The sequence below is a fragment of the Rhopalosiphum padi genome, unplaced genomic scaffold, assembly GCF_020882245.1.
Source record: "Rhopalosiphum padi isolate XX-2018 unplaced genomic scaffold, ASM2088224v1 scaffold1, whole genome shotgun sequence".
In the NCBI taxonomy this organism is placed as follows: domain Eukaryota; kingdom Metazoa; phylum Arthropoda; class Insecta; order Hemiptera; family Aphididae; genus Rhopalosiphum; species Rhopalosiphum padi.
Genome location: NW_026869996.1, coordinates 8269282 through 8279364, shown reverse-complemented (window position 1 = coordinate 8279364; position 10083 = coordinate 8269282). Strand labels below are relative to the sequence as shown.

Sequence of the window (10083 nt, the reverse complement as noted above, 5' to 3'; positions counted from 1 at the left end):
GCAGTTGTGCAACAAAGTGTAACAGTGAGTCCAGGAAAATCAATTCGCCGACGGTCATAACAGTTGAGTATTCCACGCAGTTCATTGCAAAGAATATTAACTAAAGACCTCTGTATTTTTGGGGAACGAGAAATTAAGTATACAAAAATTGTTTTGTTTATTTCGTACGTTCGCACTTTTATAATTATATATAAAAATCCTTTGTTTATTACAAATTCCTTTATGGTGTAAAGGACTATTTATTATAATTAATAATAAATAAAGAGAATTATACAAATTAACAATTTAAGTGATATATATAATCAATTTAATACACTTTGATTCTGAGTATAAATTACGTCAATTTTGACGACGATTATTGACCGTTGATCGTCGCGGTCTCACGTATAACTGAAATTAAATCGAGATATCGACGAACAACGGCCGTATCGCATTTTGTTGTTATAATATGATATCTTAAATTTAATATTAGTTATCGGTGTTCCGAACATACCGCCCGACATTTTACACTCAATGTAAAATCACAAATACATAATTATAAATAAGAATATACATTTAAAATAAAAGTTAATAATAATAATAATTTACAAAAACATGATAATTATGTAAATACAATATAAGTACCATAAATATATTTATTTTTAATTTGTTAATCATATATAGGTAATGGGCATAGCATCCTTCCGGCTGGCTGTAATACTCCACGATCTGTCCTAACTTTAGCGACTCGAACGACTCCATCTTTGCCTGTGGATACCTCCATAACTCGCCCTAATTTCCAACGTAATGGTGGTAAATTGTCTTCCTTAAAAAGAACCAAAGCACCCACTTCTATTTTCGGACCTTTGGATTTAGGCCATCTTTGTCTGCCCTGTAGTTGTGAGAGGTACTCTTTACTCCAGCGCTGCCAAATTTGTTGAAACAACTGAGTGCTTCTTTGCCATCGATGGAGACGATTAGTCGGCATGTCTACTAAGTCAGGTTCCGGTAAACTTGTCAGTGATCTTCCGATAATGAAGTGACCTGGGGTAAGAGCACTTAGATCGGATGGATCGTTTGACAAAGGTGTAATAGGCCGCGAATTTAGACATGCCTCGATTCGAACTAATATTGTGTTCATTTCTTCATAAGTAAGAGATGCTGTTCCTAAAGTCTTTTGCAATTGCCCTTTTATAGATTTCACCGCTGCCTCCCATAACCCTCCAAAATGGGGAAAGAGAGGGGGGATGAATTTCCATTCTACTCCCACTTCGGCGGCGCACTGGTAAATCATATTTTTGTGTATTTCAGATGTAAATAAATCACGTAACTCTTTTAACCGTCTATTTGCTCCTACAAAATTTGTTCCGTTGTCAGAGTATATTATTTTACCAATACTACGCCTGGCCCAAAATCGCCGGAGTGCCGCCAAAAACGAGTTCGTTGTTAAGTCACCAACCAACTCAATGTGCACGGCTTTCGAGAACAACAGACAAACACGCATATATAACACTTCGACGTCGGTGCATTTCGTCTTAAACTATTTTTAATTAATGTCGGCCCAGCGAAGTCTACTCCACTCGTTAAAAAGGCGTGATTTGCCACTTCTATTCGCGGGGCAGGCAGATTGCCTAGGATAGGTTGATATGTAGCTGGCTTAGTGCGAAAACACGAGATACATTTATGCACTGTTGTTTTTGCAACATTTCGTCCACCTAACAGCCAATATTTTTCGCGTACGGATGCTAATAGTGCTTGTGGTCCCGCATGAAGTAATTTTATGTGTTCATGACTAAATACTAATTTTGTGAAATGAGTGTTGGCTGGAAGTACTATCGGATTTTTTTTATCCCGTTGCATATTTTCTGCATTATTTAATCTTCCACCAACTCTTATTATTTCATCTTGATCTAAAAAAGGGTTTAATAAATACAACTTGCTTTTATTTGATATACCTTTACCATTTTTTAAACATTTTATTTCGTTCGCGAAAAATTTCGATTGTACTATTTGATGTATTTTCGTTCGCGCGTACTCAAGTTCATTGACCGATATTATCGCGGCCGCATATAGGCCCGTACGTAATATTTTGGTTGCATCCAAAAACCGCACACTTTTGATTTTGACCCTAAAAAGGTCGATAGCCAAAAACCGCACAGCTTATCGGTCATTGTATACAAATTGCCGTACATTTATAGTGGGTTAAAACCGCACACTATTTTTAGTTATAATAGTGAAAAGATAAGATTATAAGATATGTACTATTCAATAATCAAGTATTTAGTTGTCACTCGTTATTAGGCGGTCTCGATTCGATTAGTGTACCTACGTCTATAATTTAGTATTAAAACGTTGATATCTTAAATTTGTATAATGGATTTTAAAATTATTGAAAGTAATAAAGGGGGAAAGTGCTTATTACTTGACGATTTTAAATACCGAAAATGTCGAGTTAATATTAGTGGAAATGTTGTTTGGCGGTGTTTTATTAAAAATTGTACATCCTCAGTTACAACATGCAGTCAATTGAAGAATATATTAAAAATAAATAACACACACAAACATGAACAGGTGGATACTGTGAAAATTCAAATTCAAGAGGTACGTAATGTATGTAAACGCAAGGCTTGTAATGACATTTATGAAAGACCGCGAAAAATAATACGGAAAGAGGTATTATCCATAGACAATAATGCAGTTATAGGAAGCAATGACATAAACTTAATAAGGAAGTCGATATATAATGAACGAAGGAAACTTTTACCAAATTTACCGAAAAATTTGGAGGACGCTCTAAACTTTGTTTTAAATAGCGATATTTTAACCTGCCAAAATGAAAAAATGACCTTCGTGTATAAACAAGATGAAATGATTATTGTTACGTGTAAAAAAAATATTGAATTTTTATGTAATCATTGTGATGAATACTTGGCTGACGGTACTTTTACATACAAACCAAAGTATTTTTATCAACTGTATACTATACACGGATGGAGCAGAAATTATTATTTTCCTTTAGTACATTGTTTTTTACCTTCTAAAACTGAATCGTGTTACTTAAAAATGTGGGTCAATATTAAAAATATATGTTTGGAGTTAAGACAAGTTTTAAATATAAACATTATCCATCTCGATTTTGAGATAGCTGCTCATACGGCTGTGCAAAGCACATTTTCTGGAGTAACAGTTAAAGGCTGTAGATTCCACTTTGGTCAAGCTTTATGGCGGAAAATCCAATCAAAGAATAACCTTCGACAATCATATAATGCTAAGCAAAATGAAACTGGTGAGTGGCTAAAAATGTTTTTTGGATTACCATTTTTACCAGTACATGAAGTCACTGATGCATTCGTTGATTTAATGTCCATATGTCCACAAGATGCATGTTCTGAATTTGGAGACTACATTCTTAACACCTACATTGAAGGACAATTCCCAATGGAAATTTGGACCCATCCAATCAATGCAAATATAACTACAAGGACTACGAATGGAGCTGAAAGATTTCACCAAGGGTTTAATTCTGAATTTTATTCTCCGAATCCATCTGTATTTATGGTTATTGATGTTTTAAGAAATATTCATATCGATACAGTGACACGTATGAACCAGTACCATAAGGGAATTCAAAATATAATCCGTCCAATTGAAAAACAAAAACAAGTTAGTAAATAGGTACATAATAATAATATTTTTGATTTTTAATTAAATTGTATTTATTTTTAGGAGTATTTGTTTCAATTTTGGGAAGTATTTTTACGTGACGGAGATCGTATGCAGTTTTTAAAAAACGTCGGCAGTCGGTTTCAGCCAATCAAACTTTGAAAGTTTTAAATTTTTTTTAAATTAATATTTTAAATTTTTGAAATTCCTATAAATTTTTTTTAAATTAATATTTTAAATTTTTGAAATTCCTATAAATTTTTAGTTTTACATTTTTTTTTTTTTTTAATTAATATTTTAAATTATTTAATATACACATGTTTAAGTTGACATTAATTCATAATATTAGAGGTATACAATTTTTAAATAAATACATTTTTTTGAACTATGAGATTATAAATATGAATTATTGATTTAAATTATGAATTACAAATTATGAATTATACATATACATATGCGTTTTTTGTTTATCGACCTTTTTGGGGTCAAAGTCATAACTGTGCGGTTTTTGGATACGACAATTTTTATAATTGTGCGGTTTTAACCTATTAAATGTGTGCGGTTTTAACCTACCAAAAATGTGCGGTTTTGTCCTGTATTTTATCAAAAGTGTGCGGTTTTTGGAGTCAACGAGTATACTCAGTAGACTCATAATATACCTAACACAGGTAATATTTAAATATTTACATAAAAATATCATGTATAAAATAAATAATATAAAAAAACATACTGTATAACATATACTATTTTATATATAACAAACTATAATTACTACTCTACTACATTATTATCCCTTGATATTCCATTGTAAATGTTCTGCACAATGGGCAATTATTCATGTTTTCTTGAATGAGTCGAATTACACAGGTATTACAAAATTGATGAGCACAAGGTCTTAATATGACAGTTGTCTCATCATTGAAACATATAATGCACAATTCTACAGTAATTTCTGAAAAATAAAATAGTTATATTTCAATTGTTTGTATATTATATTCAAATTGACACTAATGATAACTGATAATATATATAACAATAACAATTTCCCCTTTTCACCATGTTGATACTTTTTATATAATACCTACACTATAAATATATAAATCAAAATTATTTCACCTTTATAAACACATATTAAACAAAACTAAGTTTAATAACATTAAGATATCATCTTGTTTAAAGTTATACAGCTTTCTTAGTAATAATATAATTAAAAAAAAATTGATGATTAGAACATAGTACCCATCATCTCTATATTATATCCTATTGTTTTTGCCTTACTAACACAGAACATAGCAAATGTTATGTAAAGAATTCGTTTTACTATTATAGTGAGCCGAATAAAATTATTGTATTTAAATTGAATATAGATCAATAACTCTACTAGTAGTCTCTAGTATTAAAAATAACTAAGTATAATTGATTTTTCTAAACATACTACATATACAACTTGTTATGTTATGCGTTACTTAGAAGAAAGGTATAATAAATGTGGACACAACTTTTTCTCAATATTTATATTTTCAGATACTAAGTTTGTATCAATTTTGTATCTGAATAGTTAATATAGTTCCTAAGACAAGTCTATTTTGTGTCTTGAATCTATTGCATCCAATTAAAGATAAAAATTATTTTTTTACCTTCATTGTCATTATTTATAGGTGTTGGTGTGTCTGTAGAAATAGTTGCAAGTACTGCTGGTGCTGGTAGTTCTTGAATAACATCAATTACTTCAACATCTAAAATTTAAATCTAGATAAAAATCCAATTCATTTTTATTATATAATATAGTTAAACACTACTATACCATCCTCATTTTCCAGTTCTCTGTAAAATTCTCTCCATACTTCTGCCATATTATATCTAGGCCTTTGTATCTGTTGTGTTGCATTTTCATTTCCTACATCATATTTTGAAAATAACTACAATTATCATAACTTAGTAGCAATAGCGAAAGTATTTTGAAAAATTATTTTCAAAATGAAACTTGTGCCTATCATACTAAATTAAATTTTTTTTTAACTGTTTACCTGTAGGGTCCTCAACAGCAGGTGCTATAATAGCTACTGGCAGTTCCTGAAGTACTGGAACATCAACCAATGGTTCAGGAAAAACTGGAGCATCTAAAGGTAAAGTATCATAAATATTTTCTAAGTTTTGTACATGCAAAATAAAAAATATTTTTATTTTTTTATTAAAACTCAATGTTAGTTTTATTCTTAAATCTTAATTATTTGTTATTGGTTTTAAGTTAAACCAATAAATCAACAGTGTAAACTGCAATTATTATTTTTTATTAATTCAAATACAATGCAATGTAGTTGACTGACACAATAAGTAGTTGTGAAAATGATTAAAAATACATGTTAAAAAAACCTATATAATATATTGATACCTATTGGTGGGTAATCCACATCAACATTGTGGACATCATGGCCTAAGGTGTTATTTATATAGCTTTCATTGACTGATGCAACTCGTCTTAAAAACATCATTGTATCACCTCCATTTAAAATGTCTTGTAATGCGTTCTCTATAACGATATTGTTTCTATTTCTAGATGAAACAAATCTTCTTCGTACCTGTACAAACATAGTTAAATATATTGAATTTTATAAAGTTTTATTTACTATTTTAAATTCCGAGTGAAGCAATGAATGTATTTAACTTTACAATGATGGTTTTTTTTATCAAAAGTTTATATTGGCCAATATTTTTTAAATTATCGGAAAAAACCAAGAGCTAGACCATTTCCACTCAGAATCTTTTTTCATTATATTTAATCATTTATCATTGAATTTAAATTGTACACATTCATTTGACCTACTCAATGACTAGGTATACTAGACACACTTAGAAGAAAGTTATTAGTTTATTATTATGATTATAGTTAATTTTATTTGATCTTATTAAAATATATTTATTACCATGTTTTAAACTTACTTGTTGGCCATTTAGTATTTGGCTCAGCTCCAACCTTGTTGTGTTCTCCACACTTCGGATTAGATCTAATATTTATAGTATAATATATCAATATATTAAATATACCAATATTATTTATGATTTTTTTATAAGTGCTTCAAAAAAATTTACCATAAAATGTCCATAATGGTGGATGAACTCCCAAGTACCCAAGTAATGACGCATGGAATGACTCCACAAAATTATTTGTCCGATGATTAAATCCGTGGACAGAAAATCCTTCTGGACCAACCACACCCATCCAATAACGATCAAAGTAATTAAAAACTGGCCGTAGTTCTTCAAATACTTGCTGCTCTATCGCAATCGCCTTGATCATCATCAACCCATCAGCAATTGAAAATCCTCTAATATTGGGATATCTGTGTCCATTTGCCGGTAGGTGTGGAATAGCTAATAACTAAAATAATATAATATATAGTATAATTTAATCATATTATATTTCTTATAATATTTCCATTACCAAGCGTACTATATTTCTACTAGTAATATTTGTTCTAATAGCATTCCTTAAACCAATTTGATGTATGTGTCTTAAAACAGCCTGTATAAAAATAGTATAAAATTCTGCTATAATATAGGTACCTTATTTATGAACATAAATAATACAATGGAAGTATTTCAGATTATTACCTGATTGAAATGAAAAGAACAACCCACTTGTTGCCATTCAGGAAATACTATTCTTATGGCGTTCCGAAGACCACTTTCAAAATCTGTTATGACTTGAACTGGTACTTCATTTGAATTGGGTAAATGAAGACTTAAAACGTACTGCATAACACATGCATACGCTGCTTGTGTGTGACGAGTTAAGCATGCATAAACCACTGGGAAACTCTATAAACATTATTATAAATTTTCCAAGTATGTTAATTTAAAATAATTAAGCCCACAAAAATGTTTAAAACAAAATATATTATTACCATATTATTAAATATAATGTGTACTGTAAGTAGTTGACGCAAATCAGAGGGATGATTGGGAAGACATTTAAAAGTACCGTCTATTGCCACATTTGTTATTGTTATGCTATTTTGCCTTAATGTTGTTACTATTTCAGTATTGAAGAATATAATACCATAAAACAAACCTTCAGTAATTAATTCACCTTGATAAAACCTAGTCTCTAATAATAAATAATATACATGTTATAATTAATTAAAAATGTTTAATTCATTCATTTTTATTTTTACAAATTGTCAATAATTAATAAAATATAATTCTTACGGTTTCCAATAGTATTCAAATATCTCTGCCTCCATTCTTCAGAGTTTATCATACCACCCCATTCTCTCGTTGTACTTGGTATTGATGGTTGGTGCCCACGTCTCGCTCTGTGCATCATCCTTGCTGCTTGCAAAAAAGTATATGCCACTGCTGCTCTTGGAAACCTAATTATTGAATATTATGTATAGTATACAGGTTAAAATATGTTAACATTTCTTTAAAGTAGATACCTCTGAATCTCGTCATTATAAATTGAACGTATATTAGTTTGTTCTCTCGTAGATCTCCGCCTTAATGAACGAATTAAAGCCGTTTGGTTGTCATTATTTTCTACATGTCGTAGTGGAGCACATGTATGAGGTCTTAATAGCTTGAAATCACTATTGTCTAGTTTTGTGCTGCCTCTACCTCGACATTGTGAATTGAAATAATTTGTGCATCTCAATTGTCTGGTAATAGTAAAATATCAATAATTATATACTTAAATTACCCCAATGTATTATTTTATATTTTATGATTAAATTTAACCTTCTGTTTGCAGTTTCATTATGGCTGTAGTATTGAAAATTTAAGTTATCAATATAAATGTTTGATCGCTCGTGAACTCCTGGCTCCATACGAACAACATTCCGATTAGCTAAAGTTTAAAAATAAACATAACCTAGGTTAAAGTATACATAAGTGGCGAATACTGACTCCGAAGTATGAGCATAATTATTTACTACAATTTATTATAGTTCTATTTGGTTTATAATTAAAACAATAACATACATATTTGTATTTATGTAGGTAAAACACCGTTAGGAAGACTAAGAAAGTGGTGGGAAGATGTTATAAAAAGGGATGTAGAAGAGATGGAAATGATGCCGATTGAAGAAATCTAATGACGAACAGAAAATAATAGAAGTTTGTTTGTGAGACGAGATGGTCTTATAGGCACATTAACCCAAGTTGAAAAAGATTATGTATATTTGAACCAAATTATTAACTTTGTATAATTATGCGAGAATTTATTATATAATATAGCTGAACAAGGCTTCGGTTTTGTGTTAAATAATTGATTCATAAATAAATTTTTTTTTTTATTATAATTAAACTCGTATTTAAACCCTATGCAAATATATAATATTTTTTTATAATTTAACTTAATTTATGATATTTTTAACTGAAATTACAAATAAAATTGAATTGGTAATAATAAGTCATTTACTCGTAGGCTTATTTGGTAAAATCTTGTGAAAAAAAAATGTTAAATAATTTAAATGACACGCTAAAAAAACCGTAACCTTTAAATACAAACTCCCTCTCCCTTCCCTCAGATAAAAAAAAAATGAAAAATCGGGCGACGTGGTGACACTTAGGAAGAGTATTTGGAACATCTCTGTGAAAAAAAAATTGGAAAAAAGTTAGTGTCGTCACAAAATTGGAACGTAAAAAAAATCCTGTTCTTCTTTTATATATACTTATGAGGATTTAAAAATATATACTAATTGAACACAGTTATTGCAATTGGAATATTTTTATTCCATAAATAAATAAATAAAAACATAATATATTTACAATTTTTAAGTACATACCCTGAATATTAGCGAGTCTTTCCATTATTTTAAAATAGAAAATTAACTGAAAAATTGCAATTAATCTAGGACAATTGGTTCTAAAGTTCTACACAGGTAACAGTTGTCAATATGTCTTCTAGAACGCGAATGAAAGCTAAGACGTCTAAATGAATTATGAAGAATCCGAATAAAATTGTATTTGTTATATATTTTATCAATTTAGTTACCTATCTATAAGGTAAAGATACGTAAGTATAAGAATTCCTAGAGAAGCGAAAATTATATGATCATTTTATATGATTCTTGTAAATTATTATTATCTGTATAAATACTAAATACCAATTAGGTATACCTACATAAAAGATGTAAAATAGATTAGTTATATCGAAATCGATAATAATTTGTTATTATTTATTGCTTATTTGTAATAACTACATACTTTCAACAATGTTAGTGAACTGCTAATTACTTGCAGTTTTTATAAAGGTTTAGTTATAGTTGAATTATAGAAATAATATTTTATAACTATATTATTACTATTTACAAATTACATTGCGAAGTAATATGGGTCTATAATCTAAAATTTCAGAAATTGAGATGCTCACAAAAAAATTTAATGGATGGCCTGGTAAACTTTTTTCTTTGCTATAGAAAGAAAAATTTATGAGAAACC

General features: G+C 29.3%; 1 protein-coding gene and 1 long non-coding RNA gene across 5 annotated transcripts; both read left to right on the top strand.

Moving 5' to 3' along the window:
- Positions 1 to 3042: 3042 nt before the first annotated feature.
- On the top strand, positions 3043 to 3804 carry LOC132931205 (uncharacterized). Its single transcript, XM_060997327.1, has 2 exons — positions 3043 to 3528; positions 3706 to 3804. The coding sequence occupies exons 1-2, from the start codon at positions 3043 to 3045 to the stop codon at positions 3802 to 3804; spliced, it is 585 nt and encodes a 194-aa protein (XP_060853310.1).
- Positions 3805 to 5322: 1518 nt separating this feature from the next.
- On the top strand, positions 5323 to 8995 carry LOC132931361 (uncharacterized). 4 transcript variants are annotated; one of them, XR_009662521.1, is made up of 5 exons: positions 5324 to 5768; positions 6715 to 6999; positions 7247 to 8303; positions 8393 to 8553; positions 8641 to 8995. It is a non-coding gene; the product is annotated as an uncharacterized LOC132931361 (long non-coding RNA). The 4 variants fall into 4 exon arrangements; XR_009662523.1 differs by having other exon boundaries at positions 5326 to 5768; positions 7247 to 7488; positions 7864 to 8553; XR_009662522.1 differs by having other exon boundaries at positions 5339 to 5768; positions 7247 to 7488.
- The last annotated feature ends 1088 nt before the right edge of the window (positions 8996 to 10083 follow it).

Coding starts and splice junctions, on each gene's coding strand:
- LOC132931205 (XM_060997327.1), top strand. CDS start 3,043: ATGTGGGTCAATATTAAAAATATATGTTTGGAGTTAAGACAAGTTTTA. Junction 3,529..3,705: donor TTTATTCTCCGAATCCATCT/GTATTTATGGTT, acceptor ATTTATTTTTAG/GAGTATTTGTTTCAATTTTG.